This window comes from Megalobrama amblycephala, linkage group LG1 (genome assembly GCF_018812025.1).
Source record: "Megalobrama amblycephala isolate DHTTF-2021 linkage group LG1, ASM1881202v1, whole genome shotgun sequence".
NCBI lineage: Eukaryota > Metazoa > Chordata > Actinopteri > Cypriniformes > Xenocyprididae > Megalobrama > Megalobrama amblycephala.
The window spans coordinates 40,743,850-40,770,042 of record NC_063044.1 but is presented as its reverse complement, the minus strand read 5'-3'; the positions used below and the strand labels follow the sequence as shown (position 1 = coordinate 40,770,042).

At 36.6% G+C, this 26,193-nt stretch overlaps 1 protein-coding gene across 2 annotated transcripts; it reads right to left on the bottom strand.

Annotated features, from left to right (window-relative positions):
- Positions 1–614: 614 nt before the first annotated feature.
- tmem184a (transmembrane protein 184a) lies at positions 615–25,936 on the bottom strand. 2 transcript variants are annotated; one of them, XM_048192851.1, is made up of 9 exons: positions 25,619–25,936; positions 23,733–23,987; positions 14,664–14,829; positions 13,487–13,577; positions 10,320–10,395; positions 9,255–9,346; positions 8,971–9,140; positions 7,743–7,940; positions 615–2,263 (listed from the first exon to the last, which is right to left on the bottom strand). In XM_048192851.1, exons 1-9 carry the CDS (start codon positions 25,637–25,639, stop codon positions 2,031–2,033), a joined length of 1,302 nt encoding a protein of 433 aa, XP_048048808.1. In that variant the 5' UTR covers positions 25,640–25,936; the 3' UTR covers positions 615–2,030. The 2 variants fall into 2 exon arrangements, with proteins under 2 accessions (XP_048048808.1, XP_048048817.1); XM_048192860.1 differs by having other exon boundaries at positions 25,484–25,935.
- Positions 25,937–26,193: the final 257 nt, after the last annotated feature.

Sequence of the window (26,193 nt, the reverse complement as noted above, 5' to 3'; positions counted from 1 at the left end):
GAAACTGTAAGGTATTAGGGGAAGTAGTCATGTTATTTGTAGTTACAATAGTGCCTTTAACATTGAGCTTGTCAACATTTAAGTACTGTATGAATGGGTGTGGTTGTTTTTTTAAAATCTTATTTCCATGTGCAACCACGTTGAACACATTTGCCTGTTTGATCGGTCTTGTGGGCGTAATTATTGTGCTATATATATATATATATATATATATATATATATATATATATATATATATATATATAAAATAGCCATTGTAAATACGGACACCATGAAAGGCAGCAAAAACTAGGCTTAGATTAATCATATTCATGATTCTCATCATTAATCTGCTTGTATCACATTGATCTTTGATATTTATTTTGTTTGTTTTTATTTTCATCATCTAAATTATTTTATTTACATTCATTTGTTTTCTTTTCAATGAACTACCCTCATGTACAAATGAAATCATTCTGTTTTTTTCCATTCTGGCTAAATTTGAGGTGGTAAATTATTCCTGTACAAAGTCTGCAGTGTTTGTTTTGTACTTTTAAATAAAGCTTTTCTCATGTAATCTTGTTTGAATCAGAAGTCTTCTTTGGTGTTACATCAAAAAAAGAAACAAATCTCACTCCCTTTCATCATTTATTTCCTTTGAGAACAGATTTCGTCAACAAAACCAACTGTACAGGTAGATAACATACTGAAAACGGATATTGTATCTGTTTAGAGATGACTAGGCCTAAATATCATACTCTTGAGTCACACAGTATTCTTATATACACATCATTTCCTTCATCCACAGCTATAAGGCAGCAACCATTGGCACAAGTCATACTCGCATAATGCTGCCTCCTAACCATTGTTTAACAAAGAGGGCTAATTTAAAGACAAAACGAAGTCCATTTATTTTGTCTACAAAGTGAAGAGAACAACTCAATCACATAAGAGTTACATTTTGAAGTCCATAAGTTTTATATTATTTGCAAAACATGATCAAATGAACCACTGGGTTTACAAAGTTAGATTAGCAAATACATCAGTGAACATCTTGAAAACAATTCTGTATCCAGCCAAAACAAGGGGTACACTCAGAAACTTCAAAAGACAGGGCTTTGAAGACTTTAAGTTCTGTTTAGAAATCGCTGACAAGGACTCGCTTTGTGGTGACAAGTAGTTAATAAACATTTCCATAGCTTTGCATGATTCTTAACTACATACATTTCATCTTGGACTGTTTACAAATGATTTAGGCAAACCATTAAAGAGGTGAACAAAACACCCTTAAAAAAATTAAAACAGTAGAGAACTAAACACCATAATTTAACATCAACAAATTAACGGTAACACTTGTGCCACTATACACTTAAGATGTCAGACATTAAAGCTTTAACCAACCAAACAATGGCTGAAAACACATTATTTGCAATTAAATTACGTGATGGCGGCTGAGACTCGCCTTTTTGCATCAGATCTCACACTTTGAAAGCCTGGTGTGAAAATTAATGAACCTCCAAATCAAACAGGGGCAGTGCTCAGTCCCCCACTTTGTCCGTGTGGCATGATTGATGCAAAGGTTTCAAAGAGCTGCAGACAACAGTTTGAAGTGCCAGGGCATCTTTGAGAGCAGGTTCAATTCGTCCTGAGACCCAGCAGAGAGCTGCTGAGCAAATACTTCAATCGACCAGATGCAAGAATGGCTCTCTAAAGTGTCGGTCCCTGATTCATTCCATTTGAATGACTCCCCATGCCTCATGTTTATCAGCCATGCCTCAGAACAGTTTGGAGAAGAGAAGGGGATTCTTCTCTACAGGGCCAGTTCAACCCCCAATACAGGATGAGCTCAGGACTACAACAAAGAAAACAAAACAACCCCTACCTGACCCTGTCTACTGTCATTCCTTGTCAGGAAACTGTCCAGATCCCTTTTATGAGCTCTCTTTTTAAAAATCATGAGCTGATTTACATGATTAGTGTCCTTATTAAAGTTAGAAAGAGTCAAATTCGTTTCGGATTAAATAAATAGAAAGATCGGGACAGAAGGGGCACTAGAACTCATCATCCGTGTCGATCAGCATCACTTTGTCAGATTTCTTAGAACTCTTGGAGGTGCTGATCCCTGGTTTGCCATTCATGTTGGGTTGCACCACTTCCTGGGTGGACTGCTGGGTGTACTGTTGGTAGGCTGGGGAGAAGTTGTGGATTGCGTCCTGAACCATGTCTCCAGGGTTAATGGTCTCCTTCAGGCCACTGGATATGCTGTGCATAGGCGCTACATTCTCTACAAAACAAAACAATAGATTAAAGCGTCAAATATCACATGACATTTCTGATGACAGAGATTTAAAATTGAGTAAATCCGAATGGTTTCATACTTTTAGAACTTGGGACATGAAATTCGAGGAATATGTAACAAATACACTCTACAAAGGAAATGAGGCAGTTTCGCACACAGTCTCATCATGACATCACAACTATATATTGAGGTCAACATATGAGCCCTTTTCTAATCTAGAGGACTTCACTCCCATGGGACTAACACATGATCTGCAGAACCTAGAGTATGGCGCGGGACAAGCTGAATTTGCTCAGTGCGGGAAGGGAAGTAATTGATGTGTGTGCAGAAAGCAGGGGAAAGAAATTACTTACGGGACTCCTACAAAACTTAAATATATACTTAAATGTATTTTGTTTTTAAGGTACAGAATGTATGAATATAACAAAAATAAACGGCACAGGGTTGGATATTCTCACTGTTTTTCAATTGTAGGCAACAGTGAAGGAAAGCATTCTTTTGCCTGTTAAAACAAATACAACAAGCTGAGGTCTGATGTGTTGTTTGTGGGAAGAAAAAAAAAAAAAAAACCCAGCCTGTTCCAGAGTGAGACAGAATCTTTTGGGAGAGGGACTGAAAATTGGCATAGACCTCTACCTCCAGGCTTTTGCGGGAGGGAGCCAGACAAAACATGAAAGTTGTGGGCGGGAGCAGGAAAATATACATGTTTCCATCCCATGCAGACCTCTAGTCTAATCCATCCCACCAATGGAGAACCAAAGCACTCAACAGAAAAGACTTAAAGGGTTAGTTCACCCAAAAACAAAAATTCTGTCATTAATTACTCACACTCATGTCGTTCCACACCCGTAAGACCTTCGTTTATCTTCGGAACACATGAAATGTCCGAGCGGTATATGACTCATCCATAGACTGCAATTTAACCACCACTGTCAAGGTCCAGAAAGGTACTAAAGGCATTGTTAAAACAGTCGACGTGACTGCAGTGATTCAACCTTAATGTTATGAAGCGACGAGAATACTTTTTGTGCGCAAATACAAAACAAAAATAACAACTTTATTCAACAATCTCTTCTCATCCATGTCAGTCTCCTACGCCCGTTGACGTAGTAAACACAGTGCAGTGCTTCCGTGTGTAGGTCCGAACGCCGACTCAGTATCATTTTCATTTTTGGGTGAACTACCCCTTCAATACACCCAAATTTAGACAAACAGACTTCGAGAGAACATTCACCTTGATTAACAACAACATTCTCAAGTCGACTTAAAAGCATAACGGTCATATTTCACATTTTTGAGGTATTTTGTTTGTCTATTTTGATTACACAATCAGTTAACAGCCAGTGACATTTCGACACAATGCAATCTTGCTATTATCCTCACTCATGTGAGCACATCGCCACAGGCACCGCCAAGGTCCAACCCAGCTGTTCGCAAAATAGAAACCAGGATGAAAACACTAGCAATGCGCTGCTCCGCTTCACTGATGTGGTTGCCAAATCACTCTTCTGCTTCATTTATCTACGACAGGCTGGAGAGGCCAGGAAAGAAATACACAATCCCACAGTTCCCAGATTTGTCTCAGCTGTGGATGTATTAAATGAGGTTACAGAGTACAGCCTGATACACTGCAATAAGATGAGTTCCAGCTAACTGCATCTTGCCTTGTGGCTGATGGATGAGAACTTGTACAAAGGTGACGGTAGGCTGCCACTAGAGGGGTGAAAGTTTCTGACCTCCTGTTTAAGAAATACTTGAACTGTGCTTGTTGCTCTCCAGCGGCCGACCTGAGAACTGTCCTGTGAATGGATGGATGTTTTGGGACCTGGCCCCATAGAGGGTGAAAACTCTGGATCAGCAAACTGTCCTAAGCTTCTTCACAGCTGGTCCGCTAGGGAGAAAAGGCCATCCTGGAAGGTTGCTCTACCTAACAGGTTTCATGACAGTCGTGACCTTTTACTAACAGTGAAAGGTTATGAATCCAGCAGTGACTTCACCCTTTGAGCTCAGTGTTAAACTATGGTTAAAAACACAAAACCACCATGCTTTTGTATGCCAGTAAGGCGAGGCGTTCTGTAGGTTCTCTCACACATAAGCCAACAACTGTTAAGTAGAATTCTGCAATACGCCCACTGTGAAATAAGACCTCGCGCTTAGAATATTAACATTCAAACCGACACAAGGCTTGAAACATGCTTATCTGACTGACAGTCGAGTTATATTTCATCGAGGCCTCTTGAAGTCAGAACACAAATCTAATGCAGCTTTTAACATTCAGCAGCTGAGCTGACATTACAGCTTAAATTGGTGGAAATTGAAACGGAACTATTCTTCACCACCTCGAAAAGCACAAGCGACAGAATATGACTAATCTTTTAAGCGTGGAGAGGCTTGTGTAGCTCTAAGGATATGATTAGAATGATATACTACTTGCATACTACTTTTGCTATGAAGTAATAGTAAATAATTCAGCGTCATCTGATTGACAGTCCAACATAGTAAGTGGCAGTATTGCACATTAAAGGATTAGTTCACTTTCAAATGAAAATTTCCTGATAATTTAATCACCCCCATGTCAGCCAAGATATCCATGTCTTTCTTTCTTCAGTCGAAAAGAAATTAAGGCTTTTGATGAAAACATTCCAGGTTTTTTCTCCATATAGTGGACTTCAATGAAGCCCAAATGGTTGAAGGTCAAAATTACAGTTTACAGCGATCCCAGACGAGAAATAAGGGTCTTATCTAGAAAAACCATTGCTCATTTTCTAAAAAAAAAAAAAAAAAAAATTACACATTTGATACATTTTAACCATAAATGCTCATCTTGAACTAGCTCTCTTCTTCTTCTTCTCTATTAGAATACCGGCAGTGTATCGGGCCAAAGTTAGAACAAAACTGTCATATACAATATGCTAGTGCAAGTATATAACAATTTAGTTCAAACTTTGACCTGTGGAGGGCAGTAATACACTTACCAACATCTACACTGCCGGAATTCTAATAGAGAAGAAGAAGAGAGCTAGTTCAAGATGAGCATTTATTGTTAAAACGTATATACGCTTTTTTTTTTTTTTTTTTTTTTTTTTTTTTTTTTAGAAAATAAGTGATGGTTTCTCTAGATAAGACCCTTATTTCTCATCTGGGATCGTGTTGAGCGCTTTGAAGCTGCACTGAAACTGTCATTTTGACCTTCAACCGTTTGGTGCCCATTGAAGTCCACTATATGGAGAAAAATCCTGGAATGTTTTCATCAAAAACCTTAATTTCTTTTCGACTGAAGAAAGAAACACATGAACATCTTGGATGACATGGGGGTGAGTAAATTATCAGGAAAATTTCATTTGAAAGTGAACTAATCCTTTAACTCTGATTGCCACCAGTCAAAAAACACAAAACAAAATGGAAAGATGACAACGCAGTGTGTAGCTACTACCAGGGGCCGTGTTTATGTATGGCAGAGTAAACCCTTGCATTCAGACAAAACGGGGGAAATAAACAGCTCATGCTGTTTGTTAGTTCTGTTGATTGAGTTGGCCTTTGGCATAAATTTCAGCCTTGAAAAGCAAATTTAAACAGCCTAAAGCAGTGTCCTAACCAGACACAATGCGATAAGATTTCCCAGCGCCAAGCAATTTATTTATCCAAAACAGACTCGACCCGAGACATGACAAAATCAATCAAAAATCACAGCCAATCAGAAGTGTGGGCAGTCTCTCGCTGCAAGCACACTGCATTCGTAACATACATTATCAAATTCATAAATCTTACATCATTTTAACATGATTAAAAACTGAGTGACTGTAACTATCTTTTTTTTTAATCATAGAATACACTTTTTTTTTTTTGTTCAACTTGAGTTGACAGTTTCCTGAGGTGAATTAGCCTTTCCATTGTTGCTTTCCGTACGTCTAAAAAAGGTCACGAAAAATAAAATTCTACGAAACTCACATTAAATTTTTACATTAAATAAAGCACATAATCAGCACCTGAGATTATCATTGTCATAGCCACGGAAATAGAAAGTTTAGTAACTGTGATTAACATGGAAAAGATACAGTTTCTCCCATGTCGCATTGCGTCTGTTTAGGACACGGTGTAGGCTTAGGGCTATTTCAGAATTTGTATTGATTTCATGTTGTTAAGTCTGTGCATGTCTATGGTCCATTCTTTTAGTGTGGTGGATTTTGGTCCACATTTTGTTAGTAATAATATGATTACTTGGGAATGTTGTTGTTGTGGCCAGAAGTAATCATCATGCCATACCCTAGGTTTTTGTGAAACGCTGCCACTGGCTACAACTGAAGCACAAAATCATGTCAGGGGAGATTACGGACGAAATCGAGCCACTCTACCCACACCTGAAATATTAGTTCACCAGTGTGGGAGTTTTTTTGTATTTCATAAAAAAAAAAAAAGACAGGGGCTGCATCCAAAATCACATACTCTCCCCAGTAGGTACTTATTTTGAATAAGTAGTTACTTCACACCTGCTAAAAAAGTATGTTCTGTATGCAATGAATGTGTCTAGAATGAATGTAATCTGGACTGTACTACATTTGCCATGTTGTCATTATCACTTCACTGCCATTCACAAATCCACTCCGGTGGCCTTGTGGGATAGTAAAGGGTCCATCATATGCTCATCAGAATCTCGCCGGAAGTAGTAGGTCATCTGGGTACTTTTTTTACTACTCTTTCGGACATACTTCTTTTGTCACATACTGTTTTTTTTGCCTTATATATATATATATATAAGTATGCGATTTCAGATGCAGCCAGGGTGTGAGACACCCCAGTCTGCAGAAAGTGTCGATCAACAGTAAGCTCTTTTAGCTCTTTTTTGTACATTTTTGGTTACAAGCTCTCTCCACACCCTAGTATACTCGCATTTTGAATGTGATTCATTGAGCAAAAAAAAAAAAAAGAGATAAAAGATGAATTTGACAGATAGCATTATTTTCTTTAAACTGCTATATTTATTGTGATAATATTGTTACCATGAATTCCTTTTTGCCACGATAATCATGTGGTGAAAATCTGATATCGTGACAGCCCTACTGCGAACAAACAACATGACTGTGGATGGCAGAATTGTAATTTTTGGCTAAATGATTCCTTGTCATTCGAACTTGTTATCTTGAAAGTTAAATTTACAACAAAAAACACCCGCTGAAGATTTCGTTTTCAAATTTTTCAAGTGAAATGGCATCATCTGACATGCCACGGGTCTGAGTTTCTCAGTACACAGGAGTTATTTTGATGATCTGTGTCTTGCTGGTATGACTGGAGCTTTCCAACAGTCCTCTGAACTGTGAGTCATAACCCTCCTGAGGAAGAAAACTTCCAGTTGCCTCATAAAGGCTTGCTGAGACATGTTGTTTAAAGGAAAGTTTAGAGGATCTTAGAAACAAGTTAAAAAGTTTTGCTTTGTTTTTCTGAAGTGACAGATTTCCAAGCTTCTAACCTGGTGTTTCACTCTTCTTCTCGCGGTACACGCTGGAGGTGAAGGCGTAGCGGAGGGCGATGGCGGCAAAGAACATTTCGATGCAGATGATGAAGTTCTGCCAACCAGCTGCCACCGTACCAGCACCAACCGAATGACCATCGATGACCAGAGCTTCTGGGATCACACCACAACGCTCCAGAATCGCCAATACCATACCTAAGAAAAAGACAACCAAATTTTTTTTGCATAGGGCAGTAGTTCTCAAACTTTTTGACTCCAGTGACACCCCACTAGCTATGTTTCCATCCAAAGTTGCATTATAAAACAAAGCACTGTTTCCATCCCTTTTGTTCAAGAGGACAAAATCGTCACTTCCTGGGAAACTGGCACAAAATATCTGTAATAAAAATGGAAGTTGCTGTAATCGGGGAAGCCACTATGGCTCTTTTTTCCTACATTTCATTAAACCAACGTTTGAGATGCAATGAACGATGCGCAAAGAAACTGCTCCTCTGGTTAGTCCAGTTACCCAATCACATCCATTGTTGAGACAAAGTCACACAAGTTTTTATTGTGCATTATGCGATTTATTCAGTAAATGTATTTCCATCATAGTTTTTGCGCAAGTCGTCTTATTGGATAAAAAAAAAATGTATCCGCCTCAATTGAGAGCATACATTTTTTATGCACATTTTTTATCATTTATGTGCATCTTGCCGTTTCTAAGGTGATTTCCCAAAATGCATATTAAAATATGGAAACATTCATAAAATGTATAAACATGCTCAAGGATTTATAAGATTTTATTAATTAAAAAACTTTTTCAGGTCTAGAAACCACAATTTTATAATTCTTCAATGAAAAAAAGTTGTTGAGGGGGTGAATTAAAAAAATAAATTTCTTGATTTTTAGTTGTTTTAATGCTCGTTCTATCTTTATTTTAAATTAAAGCCATCTTGAGGCCCCCTTAGAAGTTTGCTGAGGCCTCCTGAGAACCACTGGCATTGAGCAAGTAGAAATCTAACAATGCCTGCCGTATTTGTTAAAGGTAAAGCAAGTGATTTTGCCACATTACATGCTTTATGAAAAATGAATAGTACATTTTGACAATGTTACATGATCAACTGAATACTACTACATACAACAATTTTGTCATCAATAATCAAAAGTTAGTGTACTTGGCTACCAAAATAAACAGCTTGAGACAAACACTAAACATATACAATAAGAATGCAGAGGAACCCACCTTGCCAGAACGAGAGGAAGATGACGGATTTGATGGTGAGGAATTTGAGCACAGGCTCAAAAGGTCTCAGAAGGTCACTGGTGGCGAAGTAGAAGAGGAAGAGGGCATACAGAGCCAAACTGACAGAGATGTTGTAGATGATGGTGATGTAAAGGTAACCTCCCGTTACACTATATGAAGAGAAACATCACAAGGAGTGAAGCACAGCTCATTTAAAAAGGCAGATGTTGTGTTATTAGGGATGTTGATACAAGATGAAAAGAATAAATGACAGGGTGGCTCACTTAAAATCTCCATCGTGATATTTGCCAAAAGCCTGCAGAAGGATGGTGATGACAGCCATGATGGGTTTGATGACACAGAACTGAAGCGTGGCCTAGATGATGACATTAGTAACAGAAGCAGATGAGTAGCGTTTTCGCCGGTTCCGTTTAGTCATCATGGGCCTCTAATATAGTTTGAGTGATAGAGAACTTCCAGTCCTCATTATTTTCAAAGGCATGGTAATGTTGCATGCTTATTTTGACAGGAAGTGCTTATTTCTTACATAATCAACACAAAGTTTGACATGACTGACAAATCCACTCATTGAGAATGACACAAAGGAGAACTACATGCAAGTCAGAATCGACTGCTTGAACCATCAACGTGGAATTCAAGTTTTAAATCGAAGCTGTCTGTGTGAAAAGCCGTCTCAAAATAATCAAAGCACGCTCTGTCTCTGCTACAGTCTGGTATATCGCAAGGTGATGCTTTAGAAAAAAAATCCCCCATTCAGACAGATTTGTGTTTTGAAATTCCACTTTCTATTAAAAAAAAAAAAAAAAAAAGTTCAATTCACATTCTTTTCAGTTTTTTGGAGGGGATGGGGCTCTCAAATCCAATTTCCATCAGTATTATTCTCAAAGTGTGAGTGGGTTCTTCAGCTGCCGTGCAGACAACATCAGACTGGCGGCAATAGCTATTTTTTGTGCTTATTATCGAGCTACTTGCACCTGCTTCCTACTGTTTTTAATCCTACATTAACCACTGGAGCTCCTCAGGAAAGACAATGTTACAAAGATAACAGCTGCTACTTCAGGACAATTCAGGTAGAAAGGGTATATAAAGGTTGAGGAGACAGAAATTCGGACCCTCTTATTAACATATTAATGGTAGTTACACATCGCTTTTTGCAAATCCAGGTCAAAACAGAATGGGATATGAGACATACAGTGGTGTCCAAAAGTGTGAGACCACACTGAAAATCTAACCATTTCAGAATTTTTACAAAGAAATGCAATGAAAAATGCTATGAAAAAATGATGAATGAAATGTAATTGGGATTTTATAGAAAAACAGGAACAAACCTGCTTGCAGAATCTCAGGAAGCCAATGGAGTAACTTATTCCTACCAAACAGCATGTCCCGTACAGGCAGCTGGACCTGTTAAAGGCAAATTAAGAGGAACATGTGAAAAGTAATGCTATTCTTGAGGATAGTTTGATGAATTAATCTTTTCAGACAAAGCCAGGCAAAAGTTACTTTGCACAACTTGTTTCTAAAATACAAAATTGCTGCCAGAGCCTTAACCTAGAGGTTGGCACACATGCTCTGACACATTTAATTTAAAATGAAGATGGCAGCCACCATAATTACTAGTGGTTCAACCGATCACAAAACTCATGGTTCGGATCATATCACGGTTATTATGTCACGGATCGGATTATTTTTCAGATCAGCGCAAAAATAAAATTGGGGGGTGGAGGGTAACTTTGCATTTATTACTTAGCCCACTTTAACTACTCTGATATCACAGCAGAAACTATTAAAGGGATAGTTCACCCAAAAACGAAAATTTGATGTTTATCTGCTTACCCCCAGCGCATCCAAGGTGTAGGTGACTTTGTTTCTTCAGTAGAACACAAATGATGATTTTTAACTGCAACCATTGCTGTCTGTCAGTGTTATAATGCGAGTCAATGGTAACACAATTTATAAGAGTCAATAAACTTGCATAGACAAATCCAAATTAAACCCTGCGCTTGTGACGACACATTGATGTCCTAAGACACGAAACGATCGGTTTGTGCAAGAAAACGAACAGTATTTATATTATTTTTACCTCTAATACACCACTATGTCCAACTGCGTTCAGCACTCGTTTAGTGAGGTCTGATCGTGCTCTGACAACGGCAGTGATGTCTAGCACTCAATGAAGTATATGCGCGAGACATCACTGCCGTTGTCAGAGCGCGATCAGACCTCACTAAGCGAGTGCTGAACGCAGTTGGACATAGTGGTGTATTAGAGGTAAAAATAATATAAATACTGTTTGTTTTCTCGCACAAACCGATCGTTTCGTGTCTTAGGACATCAATGTGTCGTCACGAGCAGCAGGGTTTAATTTGGATTTGTCTATGCAAGTTTATTGACTCTTATAAATTGTGTTACCATTGACTCACATTATAACACTGACAGACGGCAACGGTTGGAGTTAAAATTCATCATTTGTGTTCTACTGAAGAAACAAAGTCACCTACATCTTGGATGCCCTGGGGGTAAGCAGATAAACATCAAATTTTCATTTTTGGGTGAACTATCCCTTTAAAGGCAAGTGAACAGACTGTAAAAAGAACAAATACTGTACACCAATTACAAGCATAAATACAACATAAAGTTATGAATAAAGTATGAGGTCTAACTGTAATATTAATTTTCATGTACAGAAATGTAACAAAATGTAAAATGACACTGTTCACTGTATAAATTTAATATAGATTAATCTTTGTTAAGGCTGTGTTTTGTTGTTATTAACATGACATTAACATGACAGACAACAGCTGGTATTTATAGGTTGCTGTCACTTTAAGAGTAAGACCCCACACACGCGCACATCTGATAGATACACATCCGAATTCTCACCTAGACATAATAACACCGATAATTAAATCCTCTTTTGCCTCTTCTAGCACTGGAATGGTTTTATATCTATTTAAGACAAAACACGTGCAAATGATAACCTTTACTCTATTGCGGTGAAACTTGCAATTGATCCGCGAATCACATGCGTGCCGATCCGTGGGGCTTGGTCTGTACGGATCACGGATCAACAACGATCCGTTTAACCACTAATAATTGCACAGCTCACCCAAAAAGTCATATTATAAAGAACGTTGGTAACCAAACAGTTGACAGTAGCCATTGACTTATAGTTGGAAAAAAACATAGTAGGAAAAAAAAAGTACTATAGAAGTCAATGGCTATCAACTGTCTGGTTACAGACAGTCTTTAAAATGGCTTCTTTTGTGTTCAACAGAAGAAAGAAACTCGGTTACACTTTATTTTACAGTGCCGTAGTTACATTGTAATAACTCAAATAAGTACTGAGTACTATTATTTAACTACATGTACTTACTATACAGTTACAGTTAGGGTTTGGTTTAGGGTTAGTTACTTGTAATTATGCATAATTTACTGTTATTACTATAGTAAGTACATATAGTAACGTGTAACTACAGCACTGTAAAATAACTCATACCGGTTTGGAACAACATAAGGGTAGGCAAATGATGACAATATTTTAATTTTGGGGTGAACTATCTCTTTAATGAGGTATTTAACGATGTGCAGTGCAACATTTTGCCCGCATTGTCCACCATGTTGGATTTTTTTTTTTTTCCAATCACTTTGCAATGCATTGTGGAATTTACTTTTCCATACTAGATTTTTGTGATGCTACCGTACAATTTTGCCAAATAAAGTAATTTTAAGAGGCAGCATTACTAAGAATAGAGCATTTGAAGCCTTTGAATAGGAAGCGCACCTACTGTACCATGCCTTTAAAGGGATAGTTCAGCCAAAAATGACAATTCTTTCATCATTTATTCACCCTCAAGTTGTTCCAAACCTGAATGAATTTATTTCTTCTGGTGAACACAAAAGAAGATATTTTGAAGAACACTGGTAACCAAAACATTGTGGGATGCAATAGTAGAAAAAAGATTACTATGCAAGTCAATGGTGGCCCAAAACTGTTTGGTTATAAACATTCTTCTAAATTAGCTGCACACCGATTAATCGCGATTAATCGTTTGCAAAATAAAAGTCTGTTTACGTAATATATGTGTGTTTTCTGTGTATAATAATTATGTATATATAAATACATGCACATAACATGTATATATTTAAGAATAAAGATATATTTATATATACAATATTTATATTTACATGTAATATAATATATATATAAATATGTATATTTATTTATACATGTATATATTTCTTAAATTTATACATGTATGTGCATGTATTTATATATACATAATTATTATACACAGAAAACACACATATATTACGTAAACAGACTTTTATTTTGCAAACGATTAATCGCGATTAACTTGAGGGTGAGTAAATGATGACAGAATTGTAATTCTTGGCCGAACTATCCCTTTAAAATAATATTGCTCACTGGGTTTATTCACCTAGCAATAGTTATTTTAATGTACTTTAATTTAAAAGATGTAGTGACACTCACTGAATGGGCTTTCCTCTTATTTCCGACATGATGGCACTTTCTCCTCCAAGGTACTCAAAAGACAGACTCAGGAAGTTGTATATCACAAATGCTTGAAGAATAAAAGAAAAATCATACATGAGAGCCTAACTTAAACATTTTTGCAGTGAGAGCTTTAAATGCAGACAGAACATGTTTGACATGACAGATCCATCACTTTGTGCAAAAAACAGGTCAAGATTGAGGAGTTGTTTTCCAGGAAATCCATCTTAACCTGAGAGGTCTATTTAAAGACAGATTAGATGGTCAGATCTCATTGTCTCTCAGTGTGTACAACTATTACTTGTGGTATTGATTTTACCGATGGTCTATGACTAAGACTTAACATCTTTGAAATTACAATTATATTTCTATTCTAGTACCTATTTTATATTAAAATATATATTTTTTTTTCAGAAAGGATGAATTAAATAAATGGCAGTAAAGATATTTACAATGTTACAGAAGGTTTCTTTTCTAAATAAATGTTGTTCTTTTAAACTTTCTATTAATAAAAAAATAAAAATCAGGAAGATTATATATCCACAAAATTATTAAGCAGTACAACTGTTTTCAACACTGATGAGAAATGTTTCACCAAATCAGCATATTGTAATGATATTTCCTAAGGATCATGTGACAACGAAGACTAAAGTAATGGTGTATTTTTGATCAAATAAATACAGCCTTGACAAGCATAAAAGACTTCTTTCAAAAACATTTAAAAATCTCACCTACCCCAATATAGAATACAACAATCACTTTGAACTTCATAACTGTATGGAATAATATAGTTTAAGTGAAACAAAAATCCCCACACTGGAATTTTCCCATGCAACTTAAATAACACAGGGGGAAAAAAGTGTCTAGGAGTGGTTGGATAGGCCTGAAAAGATGATAACAGAGACATTTGGCCAGCCTCCTTTGTGACTGTTCCATGACCAACAGGTTTGTTCAGTTACAATGAGCATGTATCCGTTTCCACTCTATGAAACCTGCCACACTATGTCTGTAAAGCATGCTCTCCTCCCTCACTGCAGGCCAGACTTCCAAACAACAGCACACGTCATTCCACCAGCGTTATATTTGGACTGAATAATATTACACCCGTGAGGCAAGAGGAGATGTAAGGGCAGAGAGCAGCTCAGATTTACTGTACCTTCATAGCAGTCACGAACAGAGTCGAAATACACATAATACTGGTCATTACTGATGAACAGCAGGCTGAGCCAGGAGTCGAAGGCATAGATGGGGACAATGAAGAGGATGCGGATGATGTAGCGTTGCTCGTTTGGCACCGTGTACGACCTCAGGTGCAAGTATATCTATAAAGACAAAAACTGTGTTAAGGAAGACAAAAAGTGGCTTGACTACAAAATAAATAACAAGTCTGACTTTAATTGCAAAAACAGTGAAATGCAAATTATTAAAAAATAGTGGCAAGAATACAAGTGTCTATCATATATGAGGAAAAGTGAGCTGGATAACCTGTATGCGGTAATAGCAGTGTCGCTGAATAACAGTAAACAGATAACTGTAAAAGCCTATAACAGTTTATGGATGGCTAACAGAACTAATCAAACAAAGCCAAGTTTAATCACACTAATGCTGACCGGATATTAACTACACGCTTCAAAATGAAAAACTTACACCACTGACAAAATGCATACATTTTTTTTTTTAAGTCATGTAGTAGCTGCAAACTGTGTCATCATCTTTTTTTTTTCATCTAGTTTTATGACAGGTCACAACCATGGTTCAACTAGGCACTGGATTAATTACATTTATCGTATGTGAAGTATTAACATAATGTACATTTCATTTCACAACACAATAAGTTTATTATTATTATTATTATTATTATTATTATTCTGTGCATATTAGTATCTTAAGGTGCTACTATGGACCAGTGTTATTTTAGTAAAATTGAGATACTACGCTGTAAACCCCTAATGCTCAAAATAATTAATTGGTTTGTGTAGGACAAACTTAAATTAAACAAATTAGTTCAGTCAAATTAACTTTTATGAGTATTTAGCGCTTTCTTTTTCTTTCAAGTTCACAGAACTGATATATTTTAAGTAAACTGAACTGTTTTATTGTTTTGAGTTTTATGAACTCATTTCTTTTAATTTAGACAAACTTAAATTTAACTGAAACTGGGCTGGGATTTCTATTTCCCAGCATGCTTTGCACATGGCACTCGAAAGGGAGAGTAAATGCTAAAATTAAGTGTTATATAATGTTTTGTGTGTGTGTGTGTGCAAGATTAATGTTAAGTGGGAGATTTAGTAGTGATTAATGTTGTGTTATGCTAATTTAGAGGCGTTTCTGTTAATGTGGGTTTTTGGAGATTTACCATCATGGTGACAAGTGGTGCAAGCGGCTTGGTTTGAGAGCAAGCATGTTAAATGCTTTATATTGCTGCACTCATTCAGCAAGTGTTATATCATGCTATTGTTAACATGTTAGCAAATTAGCATTTTCTGAATTAGCTTGCTTAAAAGGTTCACACTGAGGTAAAATGATCAATTTAAGTTAAATGTATTAATTAGTGTACTCAAACATTTCAAGTTAAGAACAATTAAAATGTATGAGTACAAAAAATATGCTAGTTCTGCTTACTTAAACTATGAAATTCTTAACTTGCCTCAAAAAAAACAGTGTACTATATATTTATTTACATTTTCTGTTTTCATTTTAAAGTTGTTTTTTTAAGTTTTGTTGTGTGTTTATCACTTTATAAGTTTTTTTTAAACAAATATCTACAGTTTATGCATTTTTATGCCAGTTTTAGTTAAATAATTACTAAAACTAACTAAATTAAGTATATCGAGTTAAACAAAATGAAAAGAATTGCCTTGTCAACTAACAACTGAAATGAAATAAAATAAATAAAACAACATAAACTTATTTTAAGTAACAAATATGTTTTTTATGGTTTTAGTTTAACCAATAACCCTGCTATGAACCATTTAGGGGTAAATAAAGTATAAAGTTGTCCCTTTAAAGGTATTGTTCCAGTAAAAGTTGTTGTACAATTTATAACTATTTACAACAGGTACAATTTTTGCACATTTCTTCCCCTGAGTTTAATATAGTAATGTAGAATTAGCCTAAATGTATGCCCTTTTAAAATTTCCAAGCTTCACAGCAACTTAGCACAGAACACAAGCGATGTATGGCACAACCATTACCCTTTATTTAAATATTAATAATGATTTATTCAACGATTAACACTAACGATTAATCATATTGTGTAGTTGTGCTTGGAGTCGATTGTTTAATTTATGATAATGCAGACAATATTTGGACAGGCTTTCATACAAAGAAATTATGAACATGCAAAAACAAGAGGGAACCAACAAAACATTAATTACTGATTATGTTGTAGTCAATGGGCTTAGATTAAGCCAGGATTAGGCCTTAGTTCAATAAGGACATTTAAGTAGCTTTTAAAAATGTTCACTAGAGAAAAAAACCAAAAAAAAAAAAACAATGACACTGACATATTTTAAGAAATGTCAGTACAAGTTTCTTTCAGTTAAAACAGCTCAAACATGCATTTTAGTCTGGGACAAGCTTAATCCTTGTCTGTGAATCTGGGGAAAAGTATGGTTTTCCTATGAGCTTTTTGATTTGCATAGTAAAATAAAACCTGTAGCTGTAGTTTGCATTTTTTGTCTAATAATTTTGTTGGATAAATGCCTTTAGCATTTGGTTTTCCTTCATATTTAAAATATTTAAAAAAAAATATATAGAAAATATTTTCCTCACATTCTGATGGTTTAATCAAACTCGTAGGGTCATGAAAAAAAAATATATCCCCGCTCTATCGGTGATATTGTTTTAAAGTTTGGCACTACCTTTTTTTATGATCTACGTTTGAAAAAATACTATGGAGTTTGTGATGCCTGTGCATGTCCTTAAAGTCCCTTTTGAACTTCACAATATTACTAAGGGGCTCAATATTCGCTGGGCTCTTTAAACTCTTGGACACTCAATCATTTGAAATCAGATTATTTGAGTCCTTCATTCCACGGGTGGAGGCTTGATGTATTTGTGGGCTCTCGAAAAAGCAAGGAGAGTTGCTCTCTGAACTGATGTCCTCCATTTCACCTAGCCTGCAGGGGAAATAAGTTCATAGTCACCCAGACTTCATAATGCCGAGCTGACAGTTAGAGAGAGCCGCGCTCACAGTAATGGCTCCGGCCATTGACTGTCTGCTGGCTGATGCAGAATTGCAGCCAAAGATAATTACAACCTGTCTGAAGCAGAGAGGAACTGCTGCTGGAGCTATGAGGCCCCAAAAACAAGAGACGGTGAATCACAAGGTGTACCACCAACTTTAAGACCATAAAGCTTGTAAAAACTAGAGAGCTGAGAAAAGGAAAGCCCAAGAGTGCTGTTGGTGCCTTGTCAGTGCCATATATAACAATTCACTTAAGAGTGGCTGGCCCAGAAGGTGCTTATGTTCTAAATAGCTGGTTTTCAAAGACTCCTTTGAAATCCCTGGCAATGATGGGAAGGTTTTGCAAGCAAATCAGTAACTTCAGAACAGTGTGTTTTAGGAAGGCAATCTCAATTTCTGCCTTTAGTATGCAGAGCGTAGGGAAAGCTCTGCCGGGAGAATCTTTTGTAGCGAAACCGAGAAAGGCTGTGAAATACTAAAACAATCCTGAGGGCTCCTTTAATCTCCTCAGGATTTACATACGTTGCCTCACGCAACCCTCCGCAGGCGGCTGTTTGGAAAGCAGCGGAGGAGGTGGCGGTAGAGGAGTCGTTTTGCTGCAAGGCTAGGGGACAAAAAAAAACAGACTGTTTTGACTTGATTATGACTTGAAGAGGAAAACCACTACACAGGGACTCATTTCCAGTCTCTATATAGCATCCCCGTGCTGTTTGGCCTCTTCACGACTGTCAGTTTCTCAGAGGTGTCGGCTTTCATATGGCACACAAGATGCTTTGGAGGCAATCAAATCAAAGTCCTTCGGGGACACTGCGATTCGGAGCTGAAGAAATACCTTTCCTGACCTCTGCTCTCCATCAGTACGATCCCAGTAGTTCAATTACATAACAGATGCTTGAGAAACGTATTCTATATTAAATTTCTTCATGGGTCATATAGGCTGCAATGAAAAGGAATTCAAAACGAAAAAGGAAATTAGATTTCAGCCTTTCCCGAATCCGAACAATGTCTGCAAATATAATTGGTAATTCGACACACAAGATGGGTATATTCATAGTGTGCCGGCACTTCACCTGACAATTACTTTTACACAAAACTCATCCGCCACCAACTGATTTCATCTTGCCATTGGCAGCAACGCTGTGAACTCTTTCATATGCGACAGAAATGGATATTCAGGTTTGATGCGCTTTTAGCTGTAATGAACAGAAAAATATAAAGGGCAGAGAAATACCCGAGCAAATTAGAACTGCTCAGCATGTTTATATCTATAAATAAATGACCAAACCTCAACAAGAAGAGTTATTGAACAGTCTGGTGTCTATGAAACTGCCCTTATCTCTCTTTTTTACTGATACAGCTGGTGTAAAGGTTAGTGACTGATGGTCTTTCATCAAGCACAAAAGAACTTCCTCTATAAACAAAGGCTGGGCACACAAATATTGCTCTCGCTGTAGTTTATGCTTTAAAATTGTGAACATACACTACCGGTCAAAAGTTTGGACGCACCTACTCACTTTTTAGTGATCACTTTTTTTTAGTATAAAAGCTTTTTAAAAAAACAACAGCTATGAAAATCAATATGAAACACAACAACACATAGGCTAGCTGTCCTTTGTCCACATTTGCTCACCCAACTTCATAGTATTCAACTTGGATGCTTTTTAAACAGCTTTGAATTTCTCACCAATTTACGAAATAAATATTGTATTTTAGTTAAAAGGCACAATATGTAATTTTCGCAGCCAGAGATCGCTTATTCAAAACAAAGGCGTAGATTGATGACTCTGTGAATGAGAGTGAAATTGCAGGAGTCGATTTTCCACAAGCCGATGGCAATCTATCCGAAGGACTCGGGCAGAAATCGTGTTCGTGGATGAGCTAAATGTATTAAAGGTGCTAAAGAGGATGTTTTGTTTTATACATTTTTGCAATATTACTTGAAACTGTCTTTACTAACTGATAAAAGACTATTTATTAGGTGCACTGAAAGTAATAATATTAATATACATCATCTGTGCACGAGGTAGGGCCTTAAAAACATCAGCCAATCGTTGACGCGATCATCGCGTAAACGATTGGCTCTCTGGCTTGTCAATCACTGCCGTGACGTTCCTTGTGAGAGACGTGCGCGGCTGCGCTCTCCAGTAACTTTCCACACTCCACAGGCGCCGCATGCAATGTTTTTGTCTGGGGACAGGAGTAACAACTGCAGATTATGAGTTACATGCGGTGAGTCCGACATAATGAATCCACTAACACGACACAGCGAATGCCGGTGGTAAACACTCGTGTTCCAATACTCGTGCACGAGTTTTGGGAGGCGTTCCTTTGAAATGAGCTGTGAAGGAGGGGGGCTGTTCTTACGCATGCGCTCATTTCAAAAACTCAGTAACAGTCTTTGGTTTCTTTGGTTTAAAGTTTTATTAACGTTATGAAGCAGGGTGGGCCGAAAGCTGCGGGTCCAGTGGAGCTTTTATTATGCTTATGCTGCAGTCGGCAGCTTCCTCTCGTTTCTTTGAGTATGTGGGGTAATGCTGCACTGTTTCACATGGTTAAAACAATCATACTAATTACATTTGAGTGTGCTGAAAGTTATGACATTGTGCGTGTTCGTTCGGTGGCTGGTGTAAGAGACTTGTTGCACTTTGCAGTAATCTAAATTGATATACCTCAGAGATTACGTGTTTTTGTAGGCAAAACCCGGAAGCGAATTAGCATTTTAGGACTTCTGGTTCCATCGCCCCAAAGTCAATTGATTTTTTGAATGAGTTTTTGCTAAACCGCCTGAAATAAGGTCTGTGGTTAACAAAGCCTCTAAATATTTTCACGTTTTGATCTACACACCAGTTATAACCTGCTTGTGATTTTTTAAACCTTTATTGTGTCTTAAAATCGGCGGTTACATTTGGACAGCATTTCTCATGAAAAAGTGGCTAAGTATTCATACACAGCGCAGATCATAATCAGCGAGCATGTTTTTAAATAAAGGTTGAGGAAGCTTGGTGGTGGTGACGTTGATCCGCGACCATGGTGTGCTGTAGACTGTTTATAGCCTACTGTTAGCCTTTTATATCTCACGACTTTATTTAGGCTTCAAAATGTATAAATGTTGTGTTAACTTGTAAAGATTATCTTGATAGACAAAATGTGTAAGTGTCATAACCCTTTGTTAAACACAGAGCTTTTTTGCAATTTTCCAAAATGCGTAGGCTTTCGATCGAGGGAACCCGTGCGCCGCTAACTTCTGGGTTGGCCTACAAAAACACGTCATCTCTGAGGTACTCTATTACAATATCATATTAAAGGATTAGTTCACTTTAAAATTAGCCCAAGATTTACTCACCCTCAAGCCATCCTAGGTGTATATGACTTATTTCTTTCTGATGAACACAATCGCAGTTATATTAATAAATATCCTGACGCATCCAAGCTTTATAATGGCAGTGAATGAGGCCAACGAGTTTGAAGCTCAAGAAAGTGCATCCATCCATCATAAACGTACTCCACACGGCTCCGGGGGGTTAATAAAGGCCTTCTGATGCTAAGCGTGTGTTTGTGTAAAAGAAATATGCATATTTAACAAGTTATGAAGTAAAATATCTAGCTTCCGCCAGACCCGCCTTCCGTATTAAAGTTACGGAAAAACGGAACTGGCATCGCATGAGTTACACTTTTTCCGTGTAAGGGTGGAACTCCTACAGGGGTTCAGGCTGTAAGGTTTGCCGAGCGACTAAAGAAACTTTATCAGTAAGATGTTAGAAAACTGCACATTTCTTGTCTATTACCACCCACTGCAACTTATACCAACGACGGAAATAAGCTAATACTAAATCAAAACTAGTTAGCACATCATTTGTAACTGAAAGGGTTTAATGACAATATCTGATTATGGTTACACTTAAAATAATTACAAAATAGATCTATGAGATGATAAAATCATATACCATTAATTGTACACAGCATGTATGTAAAAAGTTACCTGAGAGAGAGAAAGAGAGCGAGAGAGAGAGAGAGAGAGAGAGAGGGCAAGAGAGTGCCCAAGATCCAAGAAAGAAGAGCAGAGTATAAAAGAGCCCAGAGCAACAGTTACAATCTTCTTTTATCCCTTCCCTGACCATGTGACCAAAACTCAAATGTGAGACATTCAAACTGACCAATCAGAAGATTAAAACTTCCCCCACTGTACTAAAGGTGTGACCATTTGTAGACCCCCGATGTACACACATCTTGGCCTACAGGGCTTGATCACTATCAGCACCTTTGTGCCTTCCAAATGGCCCTTGTGGCAAGAGAGAGGGGGTTGAAACAGTAAAGCAAATGTCTTTGTTCATTTTAAAATATCTTAAGATATTTTCAATTCTTACATCCATCCGTAAGTTGACTAGGGAAGTCGTAGGACGTAGCGTAATCTTTTTAAACTGCTAGAGTTTTACTCTTTCTTCCTAAGTTGAACACGGAAGGTGGTTTATCAGAAAGAAGAAAGTCATATAGACCTAGAATGGCTTGAGGGTGAGTAAAGCTTGGGTTAATTTTCATTTAAAAGTGAACTAATCCTTTAATAAAAACTGGATAACTTGTGTTGCTAAATGACATGCAATTAATCAAAAAAATATATTGTATGATGGAAAAACATCTCTCTTATTATGCTATGTTAGCCGCTTGACAAAATAGTGTTGTATCTGAAGCATGGTAAAAACATGGTACATGTGGTAAATCAAGAAAACAAGCAATTCAAACAATAAGACTAACCATGTTGAGCTATATAACAATGATTAGCTTCCTGTTGATAAATGTATCCAAACAGTTGCTCACCCATCTAATAAAACACATAATATATTAAACTAAGCTTCTTTGGTGTTTCCATGGTTTCTACCACTGTAAAAACGAAGGTCCATGTCCTGGTTAATATTGCTGATTTCTCAGGATTTAAGCATTGTTGGAAACATTTGGGATAATGTAAGCACAAAAGTCAACAAAATAAATAACATTGTTCTAGTGGTTTTTGGATATTTAAATCTAAAAATCTTACATATTGTGCCTTTAAATCGATTTTTGTTTTTAAAAAAAAAAAACAATTTACTACAGTTCTACTGTTTTATTCAGCAAGGATGCACTGAATTGATCAAAAGTGTCAGAAAAGACACTTATAGTGTTACTGTTCATTCAAACTGCCTGTTCATTAAAAAAAAAAAAAAAAAAAAAAAAAAAAAAAAAAAATCCTGCTATGAACCACACACACGCACAAACATAAGCTTGAGGAAGACCTTGTCATAGAGACAATAATTTCCTTTTAAAGAGTTCCTGTAGTGATCTAAAGTACACACTACAGATGGCACATCAGGGCACATGTACGGTATCCTCACATTAGATCACCAGGGTACACTATAGCCATATTTCTGTGTTTACACAGCACTCTTATCAGCTCTGGGAACAGGTACCACTCCGCTCTGTAGTTAACTTCGATTGGTCAAGGACAGCTAACAGCACTCTAAAAGGATCATTAGAGCAAAGAAAACATGGATGACTGTTCAGAACAAACAGGCAGGTATTTATTGATCTCTGATGATCGATAAGCAGTGGAGGCAGGGAGAGGAGGTTTAGTTATTGCTGTAGTTTTAATGAATGTGTAACAGAGATTAACCTTCTAAAATGACATAGTATTATCAAGATCTGTCGATGATAATGAGCCTCTTGTCAGGTATGAGGGAGGAGACAGCGTGGAACAGCTTGCGTTTTCCCCGCCTAAGCTATTTGCTTTTATTTGCGTGTGCTCTGAATGAACCACAGCTATTAGTGCCTCCAGCTTTACCTGGGCCACAATGCCACTCCATTTAATGCTGAGATTTGTTCCTCACCTCATGGCCCATACCGGCTAGACATCGCACTGGTTAAAAAGCAGCAGTGATGCATTTCTGTTGCTAAATAAGCAGCTCTGTGTCCTCGAAAAATTGTGCTGGATGTGTGAATGCCTGGCTGTAAAAGGTTTCTATGAATTACTTGTCTTTAAACACATTTAGTTCCTGTAAATTAGCCTACCTGATGACAGGTGATGATAAGTGCAGACCAAACGAAAATCCCCGACAAGGCTTGAGCTATAGCGGTGTTGAGGAAGATCCGGTCGTCCCCCACTACTTCAGTTCCATTACTTGACCTGATCACGGTCATGTTAGACATGTCAGTTATATTTGACAGCACTGAGTACGGCGACAAAGGGACTGAATCATCCATGTTTTTATGTGAATCCACTGACAGAGAGATGAAATTAGCTGTAGTAGCTCTGGACTCATTCATCTGTGGGGGAAAAGAAAGTAAGAAATTTTCAAAATTGAATTAAAACCAAATGATATTATAGCAGTTATAAATATTTATTATATCTTTCACTTACTCCTTTATACACTACTGTTTGAGTTCAGTAAGATTTTTTTTTTTTTTTTTACTGTTTTCTAAAGAAATCTCTTATGTTTGCTCACCAAGGCTGCATTTATTTGATCACAAAACAATAAAATACTGTAAAAAATGTAATTTAAATGTAATTAAAATGTCATTTATTGCAAAGCTGAATTTACTCCAGTCTTCAGTGTCACGTGATTCTTCAGAAATCATTCTGCTCAAAAAACATTTCTTACTATCAATGTTAAAAACAGTTAAAATAATATTTTTGTGAAATCTGTGATACATTTTTTATTTCAGGTTTAAAGAAACCCAGCATTTAATTTAATTTAACCCAGCACATAATTAATATTTAATTATGTTAATTCAAAATTGAATTAAAACCAAATTATTTTATATATATATATATATATATATATATATATATATATATATATATATATATATATATATAAAACAGTATATGTTTATATATATAGGCCTATATATATATATATAAACATATACTGTTTTCTAAAGACGTCTCTTATATTTGCTCACCAATGCTGCATTTATTTGATCACAAAACAATAAAATACTGTAAAAAATGTAATTTATTGCAAAGCAGAATTTATCTTCAGTGTCACATGATCCTTCAGAAATCATTCTATGATTCTATATGCATATGCTTATTTGCTGCTCAAAAAACATTTATTATCAATGTTGAAAATGGTTAAAAATAATATTGATGTGGAGTCTGTGATACATTTTAATTTCAGGTTCAAAAGAAACAGCATTTATTTGTAATAGAAAAATTTTTAAACATTAAAAATGTTTTTACTGTCACTTTTTAATCAATTTACTGCATTCCTGCAAAATATATTAATTTATTTAAAATAATACACATTTTATTGACTATTTAATTATGTTTATTCTCAACAACCTAACAAACTCTGCAACCTATCTATAGGTTGTACTATTTTTATTCCAATGACAAAGACGTTATATACAGGGTATATAGTTTACTTAAACCATTAGTGCTAATTATTTCTTAGTAAAATAAAACTGCATTACCTTTGCCTAGTTAGCCTAGTCTGCCTAGTCTAGCGTCATCAAAACAAACAAACAAACAAAAAAGCTTCTTTCATTTTTTTTTTTTAAAGAAGGTCTCATAGCCTATCAATTTATTACGGTTTCATAGTTAGCAACAGAATTTACCATGATATTCTGCCAGAAACTATATGGTTTACATGTTGAAGCGTCAGAGTTCATAATTTACAGCATATGTTTGGTAGTATTTTTAGTAAAATTTGCCTTTTTATTTTAAACTAAGTAATAAGAGTCTATCAATCACTTAAATCGAACCTATTATTGTAACAGAAGGCAAGATTTGTTTATAGACACTATGAAACACTTACCCTGATATGTGTCAACACCTGTGAGAGTTCAGTGCGATCAAACTCAAATCACTTTATCATAAACGTCACTTAACTCTGAACATCGCAGAGGGACTAAAATAAGAAATGCATCGCATACACCAGTGCTTTGCTTACAGAAAGATCAATAGACGACATGTAGCCATAGGTAGACACGGCCCGTGCGACGACACCGATGAGTCAAGCGCGCACTTCCTCCTTTAACTATTGACAGGTCTGATGGAAGTCATTCAGCTCGGTGAAAACAGCCGGGAAACAAAACTGTTCGTGATAAAAACCCCGAAGTAAAGAAAAGTGTACACAATTATTCTTCCGAAAGGCTTTTCCCAATTCCACGCCAAAAACTCGTCGTTCCGTCTCCACTAAGGGCAGGTGTACGTACTTCACAGCGCAACAGCACACCCAGGTCATGTGACCTTGCGACTTTAGTCTTTGGTCACGTGACATGACAGGCAGAGACGAGCACCTGTTGACCAAAGGTACAATATTCTTACTGCACACGTGCGATCTCAAATAATAAACTTAAATGTATTATAGATCTTATAAATAAACAAGTACCTTAGAAAACTATTTTAAAAAAATCTATAACATAACTGTGAATACTGATACAAATAATATAGGATTATTTCAGGTAAACTAGGGCATTGTGAGACATAAAAGGGGCCCAGATAACCTCCTGTTAGGGGTCCCAC